We start from the raw sequence: 26,839 nt of genomic DNA, 5'->3' as shown, positions 1-26,839 counted from the left end.
GGTTCACTGATTCTGTTACCGGTACCATCATCCTTCTCTATTAAGCATCTACTTCAGCTTACCATGATTTTTTTCCATGAAAGAGATGATTTATCGGGTTTATTACCGAGCATCTACTACAGCCCGGTCCTGGGCAAAGCCTAACGAAATATTGGTCTTAAGCTCCTAAAAGTTTTGGAAAAAATTACATAGAAAAAAGCCCCCAAAAAATTTCTTTTAAGCCCCCAAATTTACCAAAAAAAATTTTAGCTGAGATTTTTTTAAAAACCGCCTACAGTCCCCTAAATCTGAGGGCCGGCTCTTACTACAGTTTACTCACCTGTTTACCACATTGTGTAACTGTATGTACAGGGTCAAAACGTATAATCGCAGACTACTTGAATTTTCTCGGAAGTTAGTTTTCAACATAACAATATAAGCATTTCTCTCTTCATTCTTCAAAATATCCAAAGTCCAAATAACGAATTAATCGGATCAAAATTAACTTAAAAAGTTAAGATTAATGAAATTAGGATTATTTTCTTTTTTTGAGCAACTAATTAGGATTATTTTCTATATTTCTTTTTCTCATAATTGGAAATATAATCTCGCGATGACTTTCTAACAATCGACCCACTTATAAAAAAGAAAATTAGGGATCTCCTTATCTCCTCCACTTCATCTCGCTTCTCTCAAATCTCCTCTCGCCTTTCCTCACAAACATGTCGACGAAGAAGATCGTGTTGAAGAGCTCCGATGGCGAGTCTTTCGAGGTCGACGAGGCGGTGGCTCTCGAGTCTCAGACCATAGCCCACATGGTCGAAGACGACTGCGTCGACAACGGAGTCCCGCTTCCCAACGTCACGAGCAAGATCCTCGCCAAGGTGATTGAGTACTGCAAGAAGCACGTCGATGCCGCTGCTTCCAAGAGCGAGGCCGTCGATGGCGGTGGCTCCTCCGACGATGACCTCAAGGCTTGGGATGCTGAGTTTATGAAGATCGATCAAGCTACCCTCTTCGAACTCATCCTGGTTTGTTTGCTTCTTGATTGATTGATTTAGGGTTTTCGAATTTTGAAAAAAAATTAGGGTTACGAAATTTAGGGGTTTCGATTAAAGATTGGATCTTTGTTGCGATTGAGATTGTTAGGGTTCTTTTGGAATCGATCGTGATTTGAATCGGAGATTTGTTGACTGTTATAGGGTTGTCGATTTTGAAAATTAGGGTTTCGTTTAAAGATTGGATCTTTCGTGAGATTGAGATTGTTAGGGTTCCCGATTTTGGAAAATTAGGGTTTCATTATGCCTTATCTGCAATTCTTGTAAAGATTGGATCTTTACTAAGATTAAGATAGATAGAGTTCATTTGAATCTAAGATTTTTGTTTTTGTGGATGTTGCAGGCTGCTAATTATCTGAACATCAAGAACCTTCTCGACCTGACATGCCAGACAGTGGCTGACATGATCAAGGGCAAGACTCCGGAGGAGATTCGCACGACCTTCAACATCAAGAACGACTTTTCACCAGAGGAAGAAGAGGAGGTGCGCAGGGAGAACCAATGGGCTTTTGAATGATGCGTGAGAGAGTGGGAGAGATCGTTGAAGCAAACCAACCAGTTTCTCGCTTTATGTTGTTGCCTTTTTTTTTTTTATCTCCGTGGATGATCAGTGTGGATGATGATGACTTTGTTTCTCTGCTATTTTCCTTTTGAACTTCATGACTATTAAGTACCAATGTTGGATTTGTGCTTTTCATTTCTTAAAGAGTGAGGTTGGTTTGCCTTGCAAATATCATGATCTTGTTCATTTCATCTCCCGTCTTACACATGTTTCTTTGTTGATCTGATTTACTGCTCATTTTGTGACCTGTTCGTCTCTTCTTCAATGGATGAATTCACCAGAAGATAACAAGTCCTGCTTCACTACATTAACTGAAGCATTACTCTGTCTAGTGAGATCATATAATGGCAGTCTAGTAGTTATGCTGACAATGAGAATATACTTGTCAAAGCACTCAGCCTGGCTTCCCAAATCTTAGTTAAGCCCCCATAATAATCGTCAGAGCCGAGATATATAGCTTTTGATTAGGTCCACGATGTAAAGAAGAAGAAACAAAGATGGAGAAGATGAAAACGGTAAAGAAGAACATGTAGTTAGCTCACACCACTTGCGCCGTCATATTCAGCCTCCAAACCACACAGTAGGTTACCTTGAGAGCCAAGAACATCTAAAATGGTTCGGTTGTTCTTTGTCTATGGTCTCAAATAACTGCAAACGGAGTGATAAATAACCAAATCTGTCGCTTATTGTATTGTACTTCCATACAAGTAGAGTCCATCCTGCGGGCACTTGTTGTTAACTAGTTATCTTGATTTTCCATTAACCCAAATGCACGCACAGAAACACTGCATAACATTACATAAGAGAGTAGAAGAATCACATTCATCCTTTTGCTGAGACTTCACTGATAACATCTATAGAGCAAGTGAACATGAATCATTCGACACTCTCTAGTTGATGGCAAAAATAGTAAGCATGAATTCCCATGATTCAGATAGTATAAACACTAATGCACAGCTGACACAATTCAAGAGACATGAAAGCTAGACTCTCCAGAACATCTCTAGAACAAAAGCCCCTTTTAAGTAATCCACGAACTTGTTACAAGTAAAATCTTGATCAAATCAACTGAAGACAGTAATTCTTTTGGGCTGATATAAATTTTAGATGCAGAAGCAGCAGAACAAAGGGACGTTGTCCGTAACTATAAATGTTTTGTGGTTTCTTTCGCTTGACCAAGAAAATAACACTGCTTAGAACAAAAAAAAAACGGATTGATGTTAGCACAAAAAGCTCCGTTGCCGGTAATCGAACCCGGGTCTCCTGGGTGAAAGCCAGATATCCTAACCGCTGGACGACAACGGATTGATGTTTAGTGTTGTGTATATTGATTGTAATTATTATTGTAATATTGCATGCCAGTTGTCAAACAATGCAAAACCTTATTTAATTTTGTAACCTGTGGTTCATGAAAAACATCATAGTACATAGTCCAAAATGATCTTTGCTTTCAAAAGTGTTGCCAGAAAAAGTTAATACACAACACAATAGCTTTATGAATACTCTAGATAAACCTCCAAAGTTGTTTAGCTAACCAGACTTGAGCCTAACCATAATCTTGAGAGCAAACATGACTTCTAAAGAAATCAACCGTTGTTTGGTTACAGGCTTACAGCAAACTGTATCATAGAGACACCTCTTTCTTTGCTTTATACTCCTCCAAGGTTATCAGTGATTCCTTGTTTTTGGTCCAATCTGCAGGTCTTGTTGGCATGATTATCGCAATATACCCTTCCCGATCAGCCTAAAGAATCAGATTTTTGTAACAAAAAAGATGTAATCAAAACACAGAACATCATCACTCGTATATATATATATATAAAATATCATTAGAGTTATTACATTTATCTCTTACCGATGAATTGAGAAGCTGTGGTTGCTTGATTAATCTCTCATTCACCTCCAAGAGAGAACCTTTAACGCAACACCTAGAAGAAAAAAAAAACAACAAAGAGAACTTCAATTTTTTTGGCATATGAGAAAACTTAAAACAAAGGAAAGAAGCTTTTGCACCTGACAATATAAGAATCTTTAGCAGTTGAAACTTTGCACAACGCTGTATTCGATTCAGACCGCATAGCATTCTGCACACAAGAAGAGCATTTGAACAACAACAACAACACAAGTCTTAAAGAGTGAAGAAAGCAAGTAACAAAAGCAAAAACCTTTTTACGCTTGCCGGAGACTTTCAAGACGCTACGATCAGACTTGCCGACATTGAAATCAATATTAGTGATCCCACCTTCGTCCTTGAAAGCTATATGCGTAGGAGCTAACCCAATCACACACAAACTGAACATACACACAAGCAAGAAACCCATTTTTCAAATTGATTCTCAGAAGACATAAAGGAAGAGACTTTTGAGATACCCATTAGCGTGACGGTAGATATACTGATCATGACCCGGTTTAGTGAAATCTGCAAACCACTCACACTATCAAAAGGAGGGTTTTGGGAGAAGAGTTAGATGAATGAATGTGAGAGAAGAACCTGTGATGAAGTAAGAAACGAAGTTGACTTGTGTAGCTGAAGGTGGAGAGAGAGGAAGGTCTCCTATATCTGAAAGCAGCAGACTTCTCAATTCGTCTTCGTCGCAATGTTCTACTTCCTCCTCGGATTGGTTTTGCTTCGTTGTCTCGATTGTATCATCGGTTTCTGGATTCTTTGCTACCTCAGTCTTCTGAATCTCCATTGTTTTTGATAGTTTCAACACTCGGAACTAATCGGTTTCTTGAGTTTGTAACCTTACGACGGCGGAAAACAATCGGACTTTACTTTGCCGATCATAGAGGAGATAACTAATGGGCCTTATCTTTTGTTAAGATTCTCTAAGAAAAAGTTAAGGCCCATTTAGATTCTACAAAGGTTTTGTACCATGCTCTGTATGTAACTATCACATTTTAAAACTTGGTCTAGCTCGAAGTATGGCCTAAGAGCCTTCTCCAGCGTGGAGGTATAGTAGCAGAGAGACATGGTGGACTGAACTGGGGGTTTATTGTCTTGCATCTCCACGCCCTGAGTCATTTCTCCACAAATTTCAATCTCCACGTCTTGCATTTATTAAAGGCTTTCTTCATAAATCAACAACCAAGTCGTTGTAGTATAGTGGTAAGTATTCCCGCCTGTCACGCGGGTGACCCGGGTTCGATCCCCGGCAACGGCGCATTCTTTTTGTTACGGTGACGTTTTCACACCACGGTATTTCGTCATGGTCAGTCACTCATAATATTTGCCTCTATCAGAGACCAGATTATAATCAGATAGGAGACAGCAGAAAAAACTTAAAGCCAAGTCATTTCGAGAACTGAGTTGCTTTCTTATTAGAGCTCAAAAGTATAATATCTCTGGTTACGCCTCGCAATATGCTTAGAAGCAAGTCTTTGAACTCATATAATATTGCAAATAGTAGAACAAAAAGAATAAACTGTTTCCTATAGCATTAGAAGTGATAAGTGAAGACCAAAAATGTTAATTTTGTCCAAACTTAAGTCTCACTCCCACCACTACAAAACAGTTAAACAGAAGAGGTTATAAAAAATGCCTCGGTAGTTCAGTTCTCTAAAGCGACTCTAAAGAAAAACTGTCACAAACTAAAGAAATCAATTGATAAAAAAAAGATACATTTATGGCAAGCATGTCGTCTTGATGGACATAAACAAACATATAGAGAGAAGAGAGCAAGGAGATAGAAGAAAAAAACATCCAACGACTTGGCTTTTTTCATTTTATGTTTGTGCAACAGAAACCTCACTCGCATGTCTCAAGCGACTGCCTGGTTTGTTGGTCCATCTGAGCTGTTGTTGAAACCACCACCAACACCACGACCTCCTCGACTTCTTCCACGACCTCCCCTTCCACGTCCACGCCCTGTATTAAACCAATTCTAACTTCATTCAACCCAAATACGATTTAATAACGAAGTTAAAAAAAAAAACCGAGTGTTTGACTATTCTTACCACGGCCCTGCGGAGGAGCATCGTAACCACCACTACCCTGAGGACCATCATAACCCCCAGGGCCCTGATGAGAATCGTCGTAACCACCGTGGCCCTGATGAGGACCATCATAACCACCACGACCCTGACGACCACTGTAACCACCGCGACCCTGATGAGGACCATCATAACCACCACGGCCCTCACGAGGACCATCATAACCACCGCGGCCCTGACGATCATTGTAACCACCGCGACCATGACGAGGACCATCATAACCACCACGGCCCTGACGACCATTGTAACCACCTCGGCCCTGATGAGGACCATCATAACCACCATGATCATCATATCCACGGTGTTCATGAGTAGCATCATAACCGTAACCTCCATCTTTTGGTGCATCATACTCATTTTGAGGACCATTGTACCCTCCTCTTCCTCGACTACGACTGCTGCGTCCTCTGCCACGGCCTCTTCCTCTACCATAAGACTGGTTACGTTCCCAACCTCCATCTTCATACTCAACGTTCACATATGCATTTCCTGCCAAAAAAAAGTAAAAAAATTTAAAAATGTGTGTTAAAATCTCAAATGAAGGCTGAGATTCAGAAGTGTGGTGATCTAAATAGAACACGCCTAAGGCATACCTCTGCCACCTCTTCCCCTCCCTCTTCCTCTTCCCCTTCCTCTGCCTCTGCCACCAGGTGAACCCTCTGCGGGAGTATAAAAAGAAAACTTATAAAGACCAGAGTAAGGGGTAAATTAAAAGGGTCACTGAGAGTGAAAAACATACCTCCTCCTTCATAGTCGATATCGCCTAAAGGCTTCACCATCTCAATAGGAATTGGGCACTGATACCTGCAGCACCATTTAACAAAAATTATTAGTATTATTTGTAAAGTTACTAAACCGCCTATAAATCAGGGAGACAGTAAAGAACCCTGTCGAAAAGAATATGCAATCTATATGTTGGACAGAGACAGTCTCTGCCGAGATAACTGCTTGAGACATAGCGAAGGAATATAATTACGGCAAATGAGCTCAAAACAAAAACAATCAGAAGGATCAAAAAAAAAAAAAAAAACTCACCCAACAGAGGATGTATTAAGCTCTTTCGTGGATAGGATAATGGTTATCATGGAAACATGCCTTGTGGTCTCAATACTTCAAGACAAAACAACAAAAAATGAGTAACAATGAAACAAGCATAATACATATTAGACATTTTTAGGTTTGATGACTCCTTACGGTAGAAGGCCTTCCTCTTTAGGTTCCCATGTGTCTGTTATATCGGTGGATCCAATAGATGTGTTCTGATGAAGACCAGGGATCCTTCTCTGCGTTACATAGTTTTTAAAAAAAATACATTTTTCAGATAACCCATCATCTGAACCACGGTTTGTGAACTGGACAAGACAAAACTACTTTAAAAAATTACCTTAATCAGCTCCACAATGTTCACAGTCTTGTTGATAGCTCTTCCCATTGCCTTGAACACAACTTCAGTCGACCCTTTTTCCTATACATACAGAACAAAGTCTAAATAAAATTGTTCAACTAATCCCCAAGGACCTCAACAGATAACTTAGAATCAACTATCCGCCACATCACATGAAACCGTGAATCAGTAACATTCTCTATCAGAAGGTAAAACTCATATCTAGCCTATACGTTGAGCTAAGCTCAAGCCTATACTATAAAGAGCTAACAGAAGGTAAGCTGTATCTTATACTATAAAGAGCTTATCAAAACCACAAACAGAGCTCAAAACGTCGACGTTTGAGGTGCAAAACTGTTTATAACAACAAGGTCAAAGAGTAAATACAATACTTGAAGAAGAGTCATGGCATAGGTGATGTAGTTCCGTGCCCTGCCCATGCTAGTGATACGAATCTCGTTCGCATCAATCGTCCTCTCCTCCTTCTTCTTCACCACACGGTCATACTTCTCCATCTGTATTCCACCAAAAATGGAAAGTCAACGACAAAGCTAGGGATTTTGACTTTTTAGAAAACACGACAGAAACAATCGGTATTGCTGCTCTGAGGATAGTTACCTTCGAGGGAGTAGAAGATTCAGATAGTACGGAGATGGTGGAAGAGCCCTCTTTGTACGGCTTCGTCTCTTTCCTTTTACGCCCTGAGAGAGAGCTATCTGATGCAATCGTCACTCTGATATTTACAGTCCCACACGTTGCACTACCCTAACCGGTTTTGGTTCAACCGGTTATTAAACCAGCCAATAGCAATAAGGAATATAGTCAGGTTTCGTACCGGGATTGTTCTTAACTTCGGTTCACATCAGTTTTTCTCGGTTCAAGAAGATTATCTATCCAGTTGCACATAATACGAAGGAAAAAGGTCTAAATGGCTTATCCATCAAAGGATAAAATAAATTGTTTGAAGAAAACCAAATCTACAAGTTATAAATAGAAAGTTTCTGGATAATCGGTGGTAACTGGTAACAGTCAAAAAAATAATAAAAAGACTACGTATATTTGTTTTGTCCATTTATTTTTATTTTTCCACAACAAAATTATAATGGTTTTTATTTAAGAAAGTACGATTGCCAATATCGACATATAGGCCGTGCTGGGTCTGTAAAAGATCGTACACTCGGACAATTTGTCGAAAAGTACGGTTGGGCTTTATATAGATTAGTGGCAGCAGCTTTGCAAAAGATCAAATAACGCTACCATTAAACCTAGATCAAATACTGTTTCATAATCCAATACATTGTAAACTGTGAACAATGCTCGAATCAGAATCTTTGTACAGGCGATATGCTCAACGTCTTGTTAGATCAAAAACAAAACAAAAAAGTGTTGGATATTACGATGTAAAAAGAAAGAATGAGTTCTTTGTATATATGTATGATATTTTTTTTTGTATTTTTAAGGGTTTGTAGAAATATATAATACTAGGTGATAATCCGCGCCATGCACGGAGTGAGTAGATTTAAGAATTTAGTAATTTGAAGTAATCTATATTATAAAGGTACATTATAAAAAATGGTAAATATTCAAAAATAAAATATTAGTCAAAATTGCGCGTTTTACTAACAAATTAATATTTTTTTTAAACTTGTTTATATTTTAGATTATTTCTCCTATAAGTAATGGAAGAGAATCAATAAGAGTGATAAGAGTAAACAAAAAATTAATATAAATCAATTATGAATTAAAGATAAAAAGCAACATAAGCAATAATAATAAAACCCTGCAGAATCAAAATATAATTTTTAAAAAAAATTGAGGAAACATGACTGTTGTGATTGTTTGAATGCAGTGTGCTAAAGTAGTATTGAGAAGGAGATAATTGTGAGGATGTAGCTATGAGGCCAAGTATATATATATATATATGCAAGGTGTCTAGGTCTAGGATAAACTCGACGCAATTAATAGCCACATTAAAATCATTATTATTCAAAATCGAGATCACAATATATTTGTTGCAAGGTTCCGAAAATTACACGATATGTATGTTGTATTTTAGGAAACAAACCTAGTACATGGATTCTAAATTAATATTTGAAAGCAATCAGTGATTATGTCACATGTGTCTTTCGAAATTTGAGTCACTTAGATTTTTAGTTTCCATTTTTTTTTGTATGATTCTACTACTATGGTTTTCTAATACCATAAAAGCATTTTATTTGATACAAATATAAACAAATTATAGTCATTTACGCATTTAGATTCCTAATGTGTGATAAATTGTGGAGATTGTCAATTAAAAACCACCAAGTAATCCGTGATTTACAGAAGATTTGATGTATTTTAAATAAATTTAGCGTATCAATAGAATAATTAAGGGAATCACACCCATATTGCAGGTTTCAACTATAACTACAATTATAAATTATAAATTATAAATGGCATAATCAACGTATGAAGATCACGTAAATCATGTGGGTTGTGATGCAAGTAAATCGTGATTGAGAATTCATATTTGATGTTTTAGGAAAATACATCAAGCGAATCAATGTTCAAATTATTGTGTTTGATTTTTTTCATATATTTAATATATTTCTACATGCGTAATACACAAATAGACATAGTGTATTATATGGTTTTTAATATTTCTATATTTTTATATATGTGTAATACACATATCGACATAGTCTATTTTGTCATAACCCAAAATTTTATATGGATTCTTATCAAATAAATTAACATCAAACTTGACTAACTGAAAACCAGTTCAAACGATCACTTCAATTTAGATTATAGTTTTCAATATTATATAAAGTAAAGTGATTGTTTGATGTTATCAAGCCAATATATTTAATTGTATTTTTCCCTAAATATATAAAATATAATATGATTCGAAGTCTCAGATCTTTTTGATTTAATAAGATAGATGTCGAATGCTACATGATTAATATAAATCTATATAGACTTTTAAACCTTCGATGAGTAAATCAAATGTTACATTTGCTATATTCCGTGTAATAAAACATGGAAAGTATTAATGCGCAAACATAAATCGTACACATTTTATATTGTAATGACCAATGGCATATGTTGTAATAAGTCTAGTTAACCAAGGGTTTTTGAATATAGGTTGTGAGAGTGTTTGTGAGGTTGACACGTAGGAAATGACACTCTTGTAAATCACACATGAACTAAAAGTTATTTATTTTCAATACTCCTCAAATAATATATAAGAGATATTCAGCATCTGCGAGATAAAACTGGTGCAGTTATTCAGAAAAATACATATAAGCAGCTACAAAACAATAGAAATAATTTTTCCCTTTCTTTGTTTCTGGTACTCTTAATCTGTGAAGTTGAATGCAGCTGGTTAGTTATTCAGCTCAATACATAGAAGCAGCAAAACAGTTATTTTCAGTTGGAGAATGTTACTGTAATCCCTGTCCATTCACGGCTAATGGATCACCTACGTTTGTTCATTCGGCCAGTGGGTTCCATCTCGTTCCAACGGCCAGTGCGTAAATTTTCCTTGAAATTATTGTTGACTGACCATGCAATCACCACCCGACATTTCTCCGTGCTTTGGCCTCACTTACACAGTATCGCGAATTACTTCCCGATAGGTCACCCATCCTTCCACTACTTCAGCTCAAACACGCTTAACTTTAGAGTTCTAAACGGTTATGTGACGGAAAAGGTAAGTCAACTCTGATGACATAGTTAGTCAAATCAATCCTCTTAAGTCTTTTCATATATCATAACTCGGGATGTTACAATTCAATCCAAACAGAACGTCCTCGTTGCACCCCACGATAGGTCTCAAGACGCCTCTCGGATCAGAATCCAGATGGCTAACCAACTCTGATACCACTTGTAACGCCTCCTCCGCCCACGGCTAATAGGCCACCCACGCCCTCTCACTCAGTCCTTGGGTCCCATCTTATCTAACGGGCGGTGCGTTAATTTTTCCAAGGCTCTAAAGATTTTTTTACTCACCATGTAATCACTACCCAACATTTTCTCGTGCTTTGGCCTCACTCACACGGTATCGCAAATCACTTCTAATAGGTCACCCATCTTTCCACTACTCGAACTCAAGTACGCTTAACTATGGAGTTCTAAACGGTTGTATGACGTAAAAAATAAGTTAACTTTGGTGATATATGTAGTCAAATCAAATCTTCTCAAGTCTTTTCATATATCATGACTCTTTTGATTCATGCAGTTGCAATGGTCATGGTCTAAACTATAGTCAGGGTACAACAGCACTTCGTCTGCCTATTCCGTTAGAAATGTTTTGACAAGTGGTTTCAGTCGTGCAGCTCTGCTTTTGATATTGGATGCGGTTGAAATTGTAACATTATGTTTTCTTTCTCTTTGTCAATAACCGCAGCATACAATTGGATTGATGCCATGGGATAGCTTTCAGCTGCATTTGAATTCACGACTAAAGGAATCCTACAGGTAATATATACATAATTTCTTTCAGCAGTCAGCACCTTATCTATATATATATATATATATATATATATATATGTATATATATATATGATTCATAAGGTTTTGCTTACATATTATTTATTTTATTGCATTTCTCAAGTCATTGATGATACTATAGGAAGCTGTAAAGTATCAGTTTTGGTGTGTAGGTGATCCCCAAGAGAAGCCACATGGTGTAATGGGATGATGGCCTTCAAGCGCTGTCACGTTCCTTGATAACCAAGACACTGGCTCTACTTTCTTTTTTTTTTTTTGCTAAGCAACTGGCTCTACTTAGGTTACCTAACCTATTTCACACAGGTATTTTCTTCCAAACTGGTATTTTGTTCACTTCAAACTGTCAGTTTAATATTGAATTATCTACCTGATGTTTTCAATCTACTTTAAAACCGGTCATCTTTTTCTTATATTCATTAGATAGATTGACATTATGAGGTGAGAAGATATTCACAGTTGGTCAGGGGTCCGCGTTTTGGAAGCAAAGTCACCTATACGGAGTCGGTGTTGGTAAGAAACCGTGTATGAGGCTTCGAGACGTCTCTTGGTACTCTTCTGGTAGAGAGTGAACTCTGGCAACAAGTGGTCATGGGTTTACCTTCTGGCACAAGTAAACTTCAAATCTTCCTCTTGGTCTCGAAAGTTCGGGCTAAAGTCCAGATATATTATTCACTTTCTATCCCGGGATTAACAAAATAAATAATGTTAACCACCTGCGTATTCATGACGTAATATTTTACGAATATATGTTTGAATTAGAAAGAAAACATTAGGTGTGGGTTGTTCTTTTGTTGACATTACAGAAAAAAATTGGAAGAATATTGAGAAAGAGTATAAAGTAAGTTTGTGCTTTTCCATGAGAAGTAATTTGACTTGTGTTATATTTCAAAAGCTAAGTATCATATGATGATGGAAGTTGCTAGCGCTTGTTGGTAGGATAAATAATTACCATAAAAGTAAATCATTTTAGTGTAAGCACGGTCTTTGATTTCATGCCTTGTATATTCCATGGTCAATCCATATATGTACATATTCGTGCTAAAGGATAAAAGAGAGAATTTTAAAATTAATACACGAGTTATTGGTGGCCACTAGACTAGGACTAGAGGAGGAGAGAGATCTTATAAAGCAGTTGATTGATGTGCATATTATAGTCATAGGACTTAATGATTCTTGTTTTGAAATCTTGACAACAAAAGGCCAATACCCAACAGCTTCGTATCTTATCGCTTGAGGTTAGACCCAACACTATTGTCTTTTCTAGGGTCTCTGTGACTGCGGTTTGAGCGGTGCAAGACAAGCGGTTCAACTGTGGTGCGGTTTTAACTGTTATAAATATATATATATAGTATATGTAGAGATTTTTGTTATTGTTAACTGCGGGACGGGACGGAACGATAATCACCATTCGAAGCATAAGACAAATTCCTATGGGATACCAAAACACTAAATTTGGTATAATTTCATATTTAATGAAACATTAAAAATTATACAATTTCATCAAATTTAGTATAAAGTGAATAGTATTACATCAAATTTAGTGTAACACTATTTATCACGCCACATATTTAATATATATTATTATATATTATTATATTTCATTTAATAATATAATTTAATTATTATTAATAATCAGTTCAAAATTATAATTAAACATAAATATATTGTATTATTCATACTTTTAAATTATTTTTATATAGTTAATTTTATTTTATTTTTAAGTAAAAAATCACTAAATGATTATTATTATATAATTTATATTGTAAAAAATAAAACATCAAAGAAATTTAGATTTTATTTTTAATAATATAATTTTTAATTAGTATGTTATAAAATATATAAATTAATAATATAAACCGGATAAGTTTAAATGCATATTAAATTTGAAATAAATACTCAAAACATAAAATAAATATATTATTGTGTTATGTGCTTTTCATAATTAAATACTTTGTAATTTTTAATATAATATTTTATATAAAATAAAAAGATAAAATATATACTATTGTTAAACCAAAAATATAAATGTAAATAGATTTTATAAACATACAATTACAAAAAAACATAATATATAAATGTGATAAATAATTAATTTCAATTAAAAATAATAAAATTAGAAAATTTATTAAAACCGAAAACATAAAATAATATATAATATTATTTTGGTGTAACATTTGGTGTTATGGTTGGAGATGACAAATAAATATAACATCAAAATATTAAATTTGGTGTAAATTTAACATCAAATTTGGTATTATGGTTGGGTATGCTCTGTTATTTTCTTATATATTTGACTAGTTTTTCATATGTTGTATCAATCTTTAAATATAAATTTTGGGAACAGCATAAAGAACTAAATCAAATCAATGATGAACACCTTCTGGCTTCACGTGACATGCGGTGTTAAAAAAGATCTTCTGTTCATAGAAGCTCTCCTAGATCTTTCCAGTTTTTACACTATACTATTGTTTGTTGAAGTCATGGATTAAATCTAGAAGACATCACTGCTAATTTGATATATGTACATGGTTTTTACGTGCTTCCAAGGCAGACCCATGGAGAAAATATCCAAATATATAAGAAATGATTTGTAAAATGTTAGTATTATTAGTAGAGTAACATGGAATAATTGAGAGAAAAGAAAAAGAAAAGTTAGAGGAAAAGAGAGAAAATATATAAATAATTATTTTGATAAATTTTTATGTTATTCTCGATTTTTCTTGAACGCAGTTTCTTACTTCAGATTTGTTTCTCTAGTAACGGAGCTATACAGTCAGCTACATATAAAAATTTGCAGAAAAAACAATAACATATGCTGATAACAATTCAAAACTGACACGATTTCATACAATTTCTCTTATACAAGTCACGTTTTTTGGGTATGGCATACAAGTCAAGTTCGGGCTTCCTAAGGTGCTTGAGTCGTCTAGTCGTCTTTTATAACCTATATGTCTTAAACTTTAATCTATTGGTAGTCTATAACAAATAGAAACGCATTGACAAGAAAAGGAAACTGTATTTACCTCAAGTAAATTAAATTACGTTCTCAGAGAAAAAAGAAACATAAAACCATGAAGAACATATATACAGTCAACAAGGTTACAGCGGGGAGGATTGATCATTTCTGAAAATTACTGATAAGAACCTAACAAAGCATATACTGTGTATATTACATTTCGAATGTTGCTCCTCTTTCTGTATAAAGAGTCACTACTCGCAATTATAGTTTGCCAACTATCTCTCTGCATTTTTTTTACCCTTGTTGCCTTTTTAGTAACCTATGCATAGTTTAATTAGAGAAAATAGACTAAAATACATTTATTTTACTGCGAAAATTTCTAACCACAGATATTAACGGCGAAATACGAGATCAGTTTAGGCAATCATTCGGGTGGGGTGAAAAGCATCTGTCCATGCATCGAGCTCTGCGTTAAACGAATGATGTAAGTTATAAAGATGCTATATTATTTATCTTCTAAACCCTACACAGTACACACTCACATATATTCAATATATAGATATAACAAATTAATCTCTATAACGATATACTAATGTTTAGAAAAATAAATCCGGCTCTAGACATGAATTCAACACACGTCATGGATATGTGTCATGCACACAACGTGTAATTATATGTTTTAAATAATAAGTTTTTGTCGTTTAAAATATTTTTTGATATTAATTAGTAAGCTATAATATGAAAGTAGTTCTCAAATAAAAGAAAACTATAAAGAAAGTAACTGGTCTGAGAAACCAAGTAGAAAGAGGAGTATGTAAGAAAAAAAACGAATAAAGAGAATGTCCCGAACTTGGAGTGCAAAATAAAAAAAAGTCTTTCTAAAAGCGAAACAAAAGTGTTGACCTTTTTTGCAGTCGAGTTCACACCCCATTTTCATGCCTATAATCTGAAAACATAATAACGTTTTCACTTTTCATCGACCATTCTGTAAAATAACATTTGACATTATTAGAGCATTTTCGTTCCAACTCTATATTTTACTTCAAAATAAAATGAAAAATTAAGTAATGAATAAACGTTTTTTTATCCTTTGTTCGTTACTTTATTTTTCATTTCATTTTAAAGTAAAATATGGAATGGATTGAAAATGTTTTTATACATACTACAAAATGCTGAATTTTTGACATTATTCTAAGAAAAATATCTTAATAAATTCCAATATTTATGTGTGTAAATTTGTAGCATGTCAATGTTCTGGACAGTAAAATGTTAAGACAAATTTTATATATTTTTGATCAAAAAAAAATATATATATATATATAAGAATTGGCTTTACATTTTAATTTCCAAAACAATAAAATGTTAAGCCAATTCTTATATAATTTCAATTATACTATTGATATTTTCACTATTCGATAAAATCCGATATTTTTTATCGTCAAATAATAATAATTCAAATATAGAAGAAAGATGTAGATGGAAAATCACAGTAAATTTGTTCTTTTTACCAATAAATACAAATCTACTTTGTTATCATGTCTTTTTAATATTAAATTCAACTTGCTTCTAATGATTTTTTTTTCAAAAACTGAAAAAAAATCAAAATATAGACCAAAAAAGCAATTATCTATTAACAGAATAAAAACAACATTTTAGAATCAGACTGATTTTTGTGAATATATACTGTTTTAAATATTTAGTGATTTTAATATTCGGAATTTTTCCAAAAGTGTTTTAAAACAAAATTTCCATCCAAAATCAACATATAGAGTTTATTAACAGTGATTAAACATGAACATATAGCAAAAGAAGCAAGAACGAGAGGCTATGCTTTTTCCCATATAGATCAGACCCGGACAGATGGAGATGCTCTTCGGAGAATCGGCACGTCTGTTCTCCACTTGATCTAGTTTTAGATGGGTAGACGACAAAAAAAAAAAAAAAAAAAAAAGACTTGCCTTATTCGAGAAATGAATAAGTTGAACTGATTCAATATGAAAATTACTGAGTTATGATATAATGTATGATAGTTCGGTTGATTTACAAATGGAAATTGAAAAAATGTGAAAATTTAATTGAGAGAAAATTGAAGGGGAGAGGTAGATTTTGAGGCAATAAATAGTGGATGGAATTATGAGTTGTTGCAGTTAATACACGCAAGGCATGCATTTGTTTTCTCATCCACACTAATAATAAGTTCATTTTGTATCGGAGTTGTTCCATTTGTAAAGTAAATTCTACCAGTGGGTAGAATATAAAAACAAAAAAAAAATTGAAAACAAGTTGTCATAAAGGAATAAATGAGGCTTTGCAGGTTGTGGGAGTGATGAGTGCGACATCTCAATCGACAGAAGGGAAATAAGAGTATGATTTATCATGGTTAAATAGTCAGAAAGTAAATATGATGTACTTATATTACAAAATTATGTCATTTAGTTGTATTTTTCGTAATTTAAAGTAACAAAACAAAATGTTTCAAAAAAATAGTAACAAAAACAAAAAAGAGATGAACCTTATTATTTAAATACATCGTGGAACTTTAAGCGTATCATGGTTACTTACTAGGTCAAAAGGTTGAGCTTCTATGTTATTCTAGCATTAATGTTATATTTACATGAGCCTAGGATTCTGCAATCCACTCCATGGTGGAGTAGTAAAAGGACCCATCAGTTGAACATTGCCTCGCACGAACATAAGTCAGAAAATTGTTAATTTTACATATTCTCAAAAATATAATACAGTGCACTTCCAATAATCCAGTACAAATATTTATATTTTGTATATTTTTGTGAATATTCTTTTTGTATTTCTCGATTTCTAAATTTTTCTATATATAAATATTACAAAGAAAGCAATCTGAATATATTTAAAAATGTTTCGAAAATCACAAGCAAACAAGCTCTCATTATTTATCTCTCTCTATTAATTTCTACTAGCGTCCAATTATTTTGGTATGTGTCGTAATATGGCCAAGACATGAAAAAGTTCGGAGCTGGGAAGAAAAATGCCAAGCTTGTACGTCCGACCATTTACGAATTAAACGATTTATACCGTCGGACGTGTGATCAAAATATATCACTTGTTAACTTGCTACGGATGCTACTACTATTAATTATGTTAGTTATTAAACGTGGATTCTCATTGACAAATCAGTGTTTTGTAACAAAATAGCATACGTACAGAGTTTTACAATGTCACGACTTTAAATTTGATTGTAACATTTGAGCATTTTAATGAAAATAAAAAACAGCTAACAACATTTTTTGCAAAAGTCATGGACTGAAACCTATAATTTATTTAGTCCATAGATATGAAATAGTTGTCAAACAAAATTTTGCAGCTGCTGAGACGTGAACTTAGACTTCTATCTCTATAGCATAAAGGTATAAAACTTTACCAATAGAGATAGCAGCTCCAGGTTAAACTACCCTTTTTATGCTTGATTTTGTTATTTATCATGCGTAATTTTGTTTAAATTCTTGATTTTGGTATTTTAATGTGAAATTTATTCTTTAACACAACTTATATCCCATTAATAACTAGAGTATAGCTGGTAATTAATTGAACATCAAAATGGTTTTCAGATTGTATAATAAAATATATATCGAGCTATATCAAGCTCCATATTAAATTAAGAAAACAATGGTGCCGTTTAACTTGTGGTCCTGACAAAAAGTATAGAAAAATAAAAACGGAATGGTAGGCAGTAGGCATCAAAGACAACCCCGTTGAATTTGCTAAAAAGAAACAATCAGAAGAAAGTAAAAGAGAAAAACCTCAAACAAAATCCCTAGAAGTTTATCGGTTTTCTCGCTTAGAATTTCATCTTTCGAAAACTATCAAAGTGATTTCGCTAATTAGATTTTAATCGTCCTTGATAAAACCCCCTTGAGTTTCTTCTATTTTCATAATATATTCGTCATTTATCCCATCTTTCTCCTTCACTGTTTTTCTGTTCATAATAGTTGTTAGATCTTATGTCTTTTCGAATCCGAATCTTTAAGTTTCTCATTTGATTAAACCCAACAAGTTTCCAGTTTTCGAGACGAGTGTTATTAATCTTCTCCGTAGCTTTGTGACAACAGAATCTAGGGTTTCGGTCTTTTTCTTATAAAAAATATTTCTTTCTTACTAGTATTTTTTTGGGTTTAAATGTTGAATTTTTGGTTCATAAATTTCTTGATATACAACAACAACTGTACATCACCATCATTAAGAGAAACCCGTCTGCCTCTTTTCATAACCTCATAAATATTCCAACCATTCCATGTCTCGCTTCTCTCATCTGTTGTTCTCTGTAGGTTTTAAGTTCTTTTTGTCCTCTTCTATAATATGAACACCCTTCTTAATTGTTCCTTATTGTCTACCTCTCTTTATTACATTCGACAGAAAGGAACGAGTGAAAAGAGTTTGGATCTTTAAGCTTTTTGATCATGTGGGTTTGACAAAAGAGTTTCTTACAGAGATCTTTGGCATTCTGTCCACCTCCCCTACCTATGTATATGTGTATTATCTACGTTGTGTTTTGTGAGGGGGAGGTGGGCATACTGCCAACAGAGATCTGTTAGGGTTTCTTTGTAAAACCCCTCATGATTTGTTGTATTCAAGATAAGGCATTGGCTCGTGTTGATCAAGATGACTTGATGAACACTAAGATCTAGGTTTGAGGAAAAATGGTATTATCTCGGATATACTCAACCTTAATTATTATGTATGATCACTACATCTTAGTATTTTATTAAGTCAATTTCACTTGTCAATTCCAATCTCCTTTGATTTGGTTGATCTCGACGAAGTTCTTAGCTTTCATTGGCTGAGACTCTAATCTGTTGGTGGGTTTATAAGACTGGATACGTTCATCACATTTGCTTGTAAATAAACTCGCATCTTTTTAATTTCAATGGCGTTGACCAGTGTGAGGTTAGTTTGGGAGTAGTGGTGGCGTCTGAGAAGTTTACATCATCTAGGAAAGGTAAGCTATTCATGAAAAATGAGGACCCATTACTCAAAAAGGTACATGTAGATTGAAATCATAGGGGAATGTGGTAATGGAAAAGGAGAATTTACTCTACCTTTTTATGTTTTTGAAGCCCACACAATGTTATCATGATGTCTTGTTTTCTTGAAGTTGGAATCTATGTTCATAGAAAGTGGTTACTTGTGTCTGTGTAAAATGGCATGTTTTATGTGACGATAGTGTTCAACCTGATAAATGGACGGAGAAATCCCATGTTCAATCTTAAAATAGCTATTTTTATATTCTTACACTCTTGAATATTGTAGTCTTATTTTTATGTTTAAGTTATTATTACCACAAAATGGATTTACCATTATACTTTATTCATATTTTCTCCACTACATTTCTAAATATGAAACGAAGAATGAGACCGGGTTGTAGACAAACTTCATACTAAATTTGTCTTCTTTATGTTGATTTTTCATTTATTTGGTTTTAGATGGTTCAAAACTGTGGTGTAGATTTTCTTGCGTTATTAGATTAACCAAGAAGCTAGCTGCTGTTTTATGGCGGATAGGTGAAACAATAAAATTGCCAGTGTTACATACATGCATTGCATTTGATTTTAGTCTATATTTTTTAATTAAGAAAAATAACAGTTGGATACAATCGTGTGGTGATATGATCTTCCGTGACTGTGTAGATATGTATAGTGCACAACGTCTTTGATGTGTGCCTACGGTTCTACGGATAGGGTATAGATTTATACATTTATATGAATAATGGAAAAATATTATCCTCATCATTGGGGTTGTGTCAGTTCCATTTAAATTTTCCTTTCAAGGCAATCGCTAACTTTATAATCTTTCTCTTCGCTTTGTCTATCTCCATTTCACCTTTGCATTTTACGTGATTTGCACGAATAGGGCAGACGTCCTAACTCGGTAAGTTTTATCATTATTCTACTTGATTCCTTAGTAATTAGGCCTATTGGGTTTTGACCCGTTATCAAAACCCAATTCAAAATTTTGAGAAGTTTTTGAACCACAACTGACTTATGAGGGTCAAGTGGTCAAAGCCAATTCACCAGAGATTTCCCGTCTCTATAATTATACACTGCCAAATGATACTCTTACTGAGAACATTAACTAAAGATGGTGGACAATTGATGTGATATCATTTGTTCTTATTAAAGCTAGCAGATTACCATATGTAAGTTAAATCTATAGAAATATCTTAATTCACTCACTTTATGTGTCTACAACAATACAAAATCAATCACTAGAAGTCATGGTAGTGACGAACGATGTTGCTTCTATAAAAAAAAAACTCATCTAACTTCATAAATATGAACTTTAAGTATATCATTGATTATAGAAAACTCGCTAGTCAAGTTGGGGTCATGCATACCCGTCTAGGAACAATGGTTGAATAATATACACAGGGACATTAGAGTATTATCTTATTCTCTAGAAAACTAAAAGGAATTCATAACTTCAAAATACCTTGAAACCATACACTAAACACACAACAAAGAGAAAAATAGGGAAACTGCAAAATAAACTATAAAGAAGCCAACAAACTTCAACAGCACAAAAGAAAAAGATGATAATCATCCATCACAAACAACACGAGATGTCTCTCATCATCATTAGTATTCATGTTTTCAGTGATCATCTTTCTTCTCCTCCTCAACGGTCTTTGAGTGGTATCCTGGAAGCTTCTCTTTAATCTTCTCCAAGATCCCCTTCTTCTCAGCCGGATGCGCTTCCTCCACAGGAGGAGCAACAACCGGTGCAGCCGCAACGGCTGAGTCATCTTCGGGTTTCTTTCCGTGTCCTGGAAGCTTCTCCTTGAGCTTGTCCATAAACCCTTTCTTCGCCTCCTCTGTTTGCACCTCTCCTTCAGTAGCAATCTTCTTCTTATCCTTTTTCTTCTTCTTCCTCTTCTCACCATCTTCACCTTCTTCTTCGCTTGACTGCCGAGTTCAAATCCATATATTTATATATTTAGGTCACGTTATATATATCATCAAAAGATCACATCTAACACCGTGTATATATATATATATATATATATTCTATATTGTTCTGAATGTTCAATATAAAACTTACGGAGCTAGAAGAGCTGTCGCTTCGGTGAAGCTTCTCAAGGAGACTAGGTTTCTTCTCCGCTTCCTCGTGTTTAACCTCAGGGACCGGCTCAGAAACCTGAACCTTCTGCTCGAACTCTGAGTTGATCGTCTCTTCTGGTTTTGTTTCCTCCTTCTTCTTTTTCAAGAAGTCGAACATACCACGATCTGTAACCTCTCCCGTCGCCGCAGATGATTCCTCCATTACTACCTTTGGCACCTCCTGCTCATGAACGTTCTTGGTTTCCTCCGCCATAGTTGTTTAGAACAAGAAAATCGAAACACGGATCAAAGTATGCGTCAAATTCAAAAGTTGATGAGACTCGAGATAATGATAAAGAGCTGATGAGAAATGAGATGAGTGAAAGTGCATTTTATAGTGTGAGGAGGACCGACACGGAGTTCACGCTCGATCATTTTTAAAATATATCATAGATAAATTAAAAAAATGGTACTATCTCTTCTGTTTTTCATTTTTTATGGCCTCTTCTTCTCGTCATTACATTAAAACAGTCACATAAAATAGATAAGATTTTAAATGTAGTATTAGACGAATTCAATGTACCACCTACGTTGTGGGTGGCCATTCTATGTTAAATAACTTCGACAAATAATTAAAATTAACAAATAAAATATTGGATGAGATAAGTAATTGGATAGAGTTGCAAAAATAAAATAAAAAACTAAATTGAAAACTGACTGGTTTGGACTACTGAATAAAAGTTTAATAGTATAAGATTTTATTTTTGAATAAAGCTAAATCGAAATCTAACTGGTTCAGACAACTTAAAGAATCTAAAAATCATTGGAACTAGCAAAGGAGAATTAAAAGAAAAGACATCTAATATCAATTTCTTAAAGTTCGGGTATTCTTGATATAGAATCAACGCATCATAGGGATGAAATTGCAAATCCCAGAAATAGGACGATGAACGTTGGTAATAGGAAAGTAGATTAACAAAAAGAGCAAATTAGCTCAATACACTGAAAAGAGTGGGATACCATTGAATTGAGGGAAAATGGTAGTGTTGGGGGAAAAAAATTGAGGGGAAATAGTGTATGGAGTGCAAATAGAGAGGAAGTTGTGTGTAGGGAGTACAAATACTCTAACAAAAACAAAAAGAGGCAGAGAGAAAAGTGATACTAAGCAATAAAATGTGGACACGTGTCAATATAACATGGGAGTTCGTCCTTGCGTAGGACCCGAAAACGTGTACTGATTGGCGTAAAAGACATAGTGTCGGTGATGTCGGTCCACTTGACTTATTGACTGGTGCCACGTTGCATGAACCTTGTTGGAGAAAAACAATTAAATATTTTTGAGAACGTTAGTATTTTTTTCCGCGTACGTATATCATATTTTATTGCATTCGTAGATATATATAAACTAAACTTACATTTCATGTGTAGATAGTAGATACTGAAATCAGGAAGAAACAAAGAGTATATGGTTACTTGGGTTTCTAAAGATAATGAGATATGTTGATAATATGGATGTCATTTTCAACATATTTGAGAAACGAAATTATTAAAAAGGACAGATGTTAATCAGGAATGCATCATTTGTATCTCTGGTCTTAAATTTTAAGCTAGACGTTTTGTGACCAGCGACGTTGCAACAGACATACTCCAGCTGTTTTATAACTAGTTGATATTTTTAGTGCACAAAGATCAAGAAAACTACTTTTTTCTTAAAAAAATATTTTAAACATATAATTTTTAAATCTGTTAACTAATTATAAAAAAAATTGTAAAATTTAATTGGTTGAACAGTTTCCAATAAAATTAAAGTTAACCTTAAAATCTCAAAATTTCATATAAATTAAAACAAAATAATTTTTCTAAATATCAACTATATTGAAACGGAGAAATCAAACAAACTCATCCTTTTCAATTCTTTTCTAGGTCATCTTTTATCCTCGTTCTTTGAGCTATATTTTTGGTGATAGCAAGACGGTATCTTGTAGCCGACATTTTCGTGAGAAGATAAACTTACCTGGTAGTATATTTAAGAGAATATAGTGCGAACTGCGAATGATTTTATAAATTTCTAATTTAGCAAAAAAAAAAGAAGTGATTAAGTGCTTTATTTTGCATCATTTGTTTGTTTTAGTCTTTCTGTCTATTTGTGCTTGTCACACGGCTGCGTTTTGTGGACGTGATAATAACCTTAATGTTGTCAAATCAGAAATATTCAACGATGTTTATCACTCACTTTATATGGATGGGGACATGGGACTCGATCAATACATTGCTAATATTTCAAAACGTTCAATTGAAAATATAATCGACCGTCAGATGAAAAAACCTTTCCCCTTCATAGTTTCAATGTGAACTCTGTTAAAAGGGCTAATAAGTAGAGATCCTTAACGAGTACCTTCAAAAGGCCCAATACACACAACATGGGCCTATGAATACGGATCCAATCTATAACCCGACCCGTTGATTGTTGACACAGAGAGTGAAAGAGACTCGGTGGAAGAGAGTTGTTTTCTCTCTGCCTGCATCTCGTGTGTTCTCTCCGTCGCTTCTTAATTAGTGTTTGAAGGAAGCGATGATAACGAGATCGAATCTAGCGGAGCAGCTCAGGGAATATCAGATTCGATCAAAGCATGATTGGGCCTCCGTCTCTTTCTTCTCTTCCACCTCCAATTTCTCTTCTTCCAGGTTCGAAAACTATACAATCAAAAAATTTGAGATCTGCATCCAACACGAACCCGATGTTAATGGGTTTCATAAAACGCTTCATGTAATTATGTTTGGTAATGAATAAAACGTTCATATTCATTTCTTGTGTTTTGAGTTTATTACCATCTTGATTCTGTTGCTGTAGGATTGTGACATGTTACTTATGGTATTTATAACAATCGTGTCATTTGCTTTTGATCCAGGGTCCATGTCCTGGTCTTTGTCATTTGGGAGCTTGTGATCTTACTACTCCTGGTGTGTTCAGCAGTATCCTTGTTCTTCAAGCGGTTGCAACTTGCATTCATCCTGGTTTGTGTCGGCTTGCTTTTGCTCTTCTGTATGAAAATTCTAAAGCAAGCGAGACTAGCTAGGAACAAGAAGCGGAGGATGCTTCTTCCTCTCTCTATGTAAAAGGACCAAACCGAGGAGCAGCAGCAAGTGTAAACCTCTTTTTATATTCTTACACAACCATGACCAACTCTTTTCTCTGTGGCACGAATACTGATGAAGACAGACAGTTAAGGTCAGACTTTTGTCTCTGGTAGCTTCTGTCCTTTTGAAGAATAGACCTGATATTGGAAACCAGGTGATGGATGGGTGCTGCTATTCCAGGGCTTAGCTTAGACAAATCAGAGCGCTACTTAACTCGGAACTAAAGTGGTTCAAAATATTGTTTTTTTTTTTTAATTCTCCTGTATATGGTGGTTTTGAAATTAAGACATGTTAGTCCGCATACACTACATTCAAAAGCAACAGTTTTAGATTTTGAGAGAATGTTCTTTTTTTTTTGTTGTGATATTGTAAAACGCTAACTTTTACCACCCACAAAAACAACAAAAATTGATAACCAATCAACCGGTACAATGAATTGTGGGAGATAATAAGTTCTTACGAACAGTATATACTAGTGATGGGCTTAATTCACATCCAAAAACTAACTCAAAAGTGGAGGATTACTCATACATTTATATATTGCCTAAGGACATCGTGATATTAATAGTGTGTTAGATAGTTTAGAGCTCGGAGTTTCTCTGCCCCTATTTCGATTTCCAATAGGAAGACGGGTTTAGGCCATGTTCTCGGTATTAACTGCTGCGCCCGGCGGCCTGGGGGATTAATCACCTCCCGGTTATTCAAAAAATAAAATAAAGAAAATAATAAGTTTTCAGTTCATGAATAAAAAGTTGTTAATTACTAGCAAAACGAATGAAATCTGCAGATATGGGCCTTTTCTTTCAGTTGGGCCTCGTTTTAGTTGAGGCCTTATGCAAATAACATGTAATAAAAAAAAGTCACGAGCTACATGGTTGCATCGAAATCTCAGTTAGGAGAAAAGAGTTGAAATTGCTGTCGCGAATTTGAGAAAAATGGGTGGCGGAGGAGGAGGAATAACATACAAGGGAGTCACCGTGCAAACTCCGAAGACGTGGCACACCGTCGCCGGAAAGGGCTTGTGCGGCGTCATGTGGTACATCTCTATCTTTTAATTGATTTTTCGAAGAATCGAATCCATGTTAATTCGTGTTTCAGCTTGTGAATGTCAAACTTAGGATTAGAGAGGCAATAAGGTAGATGTTGATTTGAATTTGATTATGATTGAAGAAACCAGTCACATCATAAACTCATCTTCTTGATATATTTTTTGAAGGTTCTGGATTCTGTACAGAGCGAAGCAAGACGGTCCTGTAGTCATGGTAAGTAACACTCTCACTCTTTGTTACGGATATAGTTTTTTTTATTTGATTTGTTTCGTTTCTTACTCCCTCCATGGTGGTGGCTAAATGTGTGATCTTTGTTACTTGGCAACTACTAGGGATGGAGGCACCCCTGGGATGGCCATGGTGACCACGGAGACCATCACTAGGTAATGAATGTGATCACGCTTTTGATAGTTCTTATTAACATTTTGGTTATCACCGGAATATTGAAAAAGGATCATTATCTTGAAGCTTGTTATTAGTTTTTGTGGCACATGTTTTGAATTTCTTTTAATTGAGACACAACGTTAATTTGTTGTTAGCCATACAATGATGGTCCTATATTACCCTCGAATTCACCTCTCTGCAACCTCGTTACAATCTTTTGTATATACATTGGTCAAATTGCGTGAGACTAATCTGGTTTTGGGTTTTCACGTTAGGTATCACTGAACCTTTTGAAGATCATGACGAGAAAATGGATCCTCTCTGTTTTATTTTCAGCTTCATATGTCGAAATAAAGAGAAATGTGAAGAAGACCTGATATTGTTTTTGTACACACCTTTGTAAGATTTGCTGGTTCCCGTTTTTAGCTGCTACTTCGGTTGGTGTTACTGATGATATTTGTTGTTTTGCTGTCTACAAACAAATAAAATCGATTGCTCAATTCTTGGTGTGCAGGATTTCGCAAGTGTTTGATTGCGAAGGGTTTTTAAGATTGGATCTATGGTTCCAAACTCAACAACATTTAAAGTTATCCAAACTATTGACATATGGTCTGTCTGTCTATTTGTAGGTGTTTGTATTACCGGTGTATAAATCTGAGATTTTGAATCATGCAAAAATCTTTTTTGAACATAGTCAAATGCATACCGATTGTCCCGGGATAATTTGATCACTTTGACACAACCATTTGTTGCAATATTAAAGTACAAG

The 26,839-nt window shown here is 34.6% G+C and overlaps 6 protein-coding genes, 1 long non-coding RNA gene and 2 other non-coding genes across 10 annotated transcripts; 5 read left to right on the top strand and 4 right to left on the bottom strand.

Annotated features, from left to right (window-relative positions):
* The first annotated feature begins 594 nt into the window (after positions 1–594).
* Positions 595–1,789, top strand: LOC103830630 (SKP1-like protein 1A). The gene is made up of 2 exons (XM_009106443.2): positions 595–1,010; positions 1,381–1,789. Exons 1-2 carry the CDS (start codon positions 702–704, stop codon positions 1,552–1,554), a joined length of 483 nt encoding a protein of 160 aa, XP_009104691.1. The 5' UTR covers positions 595–701; the 3' UTR covers positions 1,555–1,789.
* Positions 1,619–4,772, bottom strand: LOC103830628 (protein Abitram). Its single transcript, XM_009106442.3, has 6 exons — positions 4,091–4,772; positions 3,970–4,018; positions 3,765–3,891; positions 3,613–3,683; positions 3,455–3,527; positions 1,619–3,343 (listed from the first exon to the last, which is right to left on the bottom strand). The coding sequence occupies exons 1-6, from the start codon at positions 4,290–4,292 to the stop codon at positions 3,224–3,226; spliced, it is 642 nt and encodes a 213-aa protein (XP_009104690.2). The 5' UTR covers positions 4,293–4,772; the 3' UTR covers positions 1,619–3,223.
* Positions 2,833–2,904, bottom strand: TRNAE-UUC. Its single transcript has one exon. It is a non-coding gene; the product is annotated as a tRNA-Glu (tRNA).
* TRNAD-GUC lies at positions 4,692–4,763 on the top strand. The gene has a single exon. It is a non-coding gene; the product is annotated as a tRNA-Asp (tRNA).
* A 405-nt stretch (positions 4,773–5,177) lies between the features above and the next one.
* Positions 5,178–7,807, bottom strand: LOC103830627 (pro-resilin). The gene is made up of 9 exons (XM_009106441.3): positions 7,595–7,807; positions 7,369–7,491; positions 6,977–7,057; positions 6,787–6,875; positions 6,628–6,702; positions 6,332–6,396; positions 6,186–6,251; positions 5,557–6,081; positions 5,178–5,467 (listed from the first exon to the last, which is right to left on the bottom strand). Exons 2-9 carry the CDS (start codon positions 7,489–7,491, stop codon positions 5,361–5,363), a joined length of 1,131 nt encoding a protein of 376 aa, XP_009104689.3. The 5' UTR covers positions 7,595–7,807; the 3' UTR covers positions 5,178–5,360.
* Positions 7,808–13,285: 5,478 nt separating this feature from the next.
* Positions 13,286–20,525, top strand: LOC103830624. The gene is made up of 2 exons (XR_625750.2): positions 13,286–18,726; positions 18,819–20,525. It is a non-coding gene; the product is annotated as an uncharacterized LOC103830624 (long non-coding RNA).
* Positions 20,526–20,831: 306 nt separating this feature from the next.
* Positions 20,832–21,878, bottom strand: LOC103830625 (dehydrin ERD14). Its single transcript, XM_009106440.3, has 2 exons — positions 21,501–21,878; positions 20,832–21,364 (listed from the first exon to the last, which is right to left on the bottom strand). Exons 1-2 carry the CDS (start codon positions 21,771–21,773, stop codon positions 21,053–21,055), a joined length of 585 nt encoding a protein of 194 aa, XP_009104688.1. The 5' UTR covers positions 21,774–21,878; the 3' UTR covers positions 20,832–21,052.
* A 765-nt stretch (positions 21,879–22,643) lies between these two features.
* LOC103830622 lies at positions 22,644–26,570 on the top strand. The gene is made up of 5 exons (XM_009106438.3): positions 22,644–24,184; positions 24,409–25,673; positions 25,854–25,899; positions 26,019–26,069; positions 26,346–26,570. Exons 1-2 carry the CDS (start codon positions 24,072–24,074, stop codon positions 24,614–24,616), a joined length of 321 nt encoding a protein of 106 aa, XP_009104686.2. The 5' UTR covers positions 22,644–24,071; the 3' UTR covers positions 24,617–25,673; positions 25,854–25,899; positions 26,019–26,069; positions 26,346–26,570.
* LOC117125655 (NADH dehydrogenase [ubiquinone] 1 beta subcomplex subunit 2-like) lies at positions 25,453–26,692 on the top strand. Of its 2 annotated transcripts, none has more exons than XM_033274843.1 (4): positions 25,453–25,673; positions 25,854–25,899; positions 26,019–26,069; positions 26,585–26,692. In XM_033274843.1, exons 1-3 carry the CDS (start codon positions 25,573–25,575, stop codon positions 26,067–26,069), a joined length of 198 nt encoding a protein of 65 aa, XP_033130734.1. In that variant the 5' UTR covers positions 25,453–25,572; the 3' UTR covers positions 26,585–26,692. The 2 variants fall into 2 exon arrangements, with proteins under 2 accessions (XP_033130734.1, XP_033130733.1); XM_033274842.1 differs by lacking the exon at positions 26,585–26,692 and adding an exon at positions 26,345–26,570 and having other exon boundaries at positions 26,019–26,071.
* The last annotated feature ends 147 nt before the right edge of the window (positions 26,693–26,839 follow it).

This window comes from Brassica rapa, chromosome A07 (genome assembly GCF_000309985.2).
Source record: "Brassica rapa cultivar Chiifu-401-42 chromosome A07, CAAS_Brap_v3.01, whole genome shotgun sequence".
In the NCBI taxonomy this organism is placed as follows: Eukaryota; Viridiplantae; Streptophyta; class Magnoliopsida; order Brassicales; family Brassicaceae; genus Brassica; species Brassica rapa.
Note: the sequence above shows the minus strand (reverse complement) of the source record. Positions and strands in the feature narration are given on the sequence as shown.

Excerpts from the sequence above, each read along its gene's own strand:
- LOC103830625 (XM_009106440.3), bottom strand. The coding sequence starts at position 21,773 with ATGGCGGAGGAAACCAAGAACGTTCATGAGCAGGAGGTGCCAAAGGTA. Across the intron at positions 21,365-21,500 it reads GCGACAGCTCTTCTAGCTCC|TCAAGCGAAGAAGAAGGTGA; the intron begins GTAAGTTTTATA and ends TGAACTCGGCAG.
- LOC103830628 (XM_009106442.3), bottom strand. The coding sequence starts at position 4,292 with ATGGAGATTCAGAAGACTGAGGTAGCAAAGAATCCAGAAACCGATGAT. Across the intron at positions 3,892-3,969 it reads ATCTACCGTCACGCTAATGG|TTTGTGTGTGATTGGGTTAG; the intron begins GTATCTCAAAAG and ends GTGTATGTTCAG. Across the intron at positions 3,344-3,454 it reads CACAGCTTCTCAATTCATCG|GCTGATCGGGAAGGGTATAT; the intron begins GTAAGAGATAAA and ends CTGATTCTTTAG.
- LOC103830630 (XM_009106443.2), top strand. The coding sequence starts at position 702 with ATGTCGACGAAGAAGATCGTGTTGAAGAGCTCCGATGGCGAGTCTTTC. Across the intron at positions 1,011-1,380 it reads CCCTCTTCGAACTCATCCTG|GCTGCTAATTATCTGAACAT; the intron begins GTTTGTTTGCTT and ends TGGATGTTGCAG.
- LOC117125655 (XM_033274843.1), top strand. The coding sequence starts at position 25,573 with ATGGGTGGCGGAGGAGGAGGAATAACATACAAGGGAGTCACCGTGCAA. Across the intron at positions 25,674-25,853 it reads GGCTTGTGCGGCGTCATGTG|GTTCTGGATTCTGTACAGAG; the intron begins GTACATCTCTAT and ends TATTTTTTGAAG. Across the intron at positions 25,900-26,018 it reads AAGACGGTCCTGTAGTCATG|GGATGGAGGCACCCCTGGGA; the intron begins GTAAGTAACACT and ends GGCAACTACTAG.
- LOC103830627 (XM_009106441.3), bottom strand. The coding sequence starts at position 7,491 with ATGGAGAAGTATGACCGTGTGGTGAAGAAGAAGGAGGAGAGGACGATT. Across the intron at positions 6,703-6,786 it reads AAAGAGGAAGGCCTTCTACC|TATTGAGACCACAAGGCATG; the intron begins GTAAGGAGTCAT and ends TTTGTCTTGAAG. Across the intron at positions 5,468-5,556 it reads TGCTCCTCCGCAGGGCCGTG|GGCGTGGACGTGGAAGGGGA; the intron begins GTAAGAATAGTC and ends GGTTTAATACAG.
- LOC103830622 (XM_009106438.3), top strand. The coding sequence starts at position 24,072 with ATGATAACGAGATCGAATCTAGCGGAGCAGCTCAGGGAATATCAGATT. Across the intron at positions 24,185-24,408 it reads TCCAATTTCTCTTCTTCCAG|GGTCCATGTCCTGGTCTTTG; the intron begins GTTCGAAAACTA and ends CTTTTGATCCAG.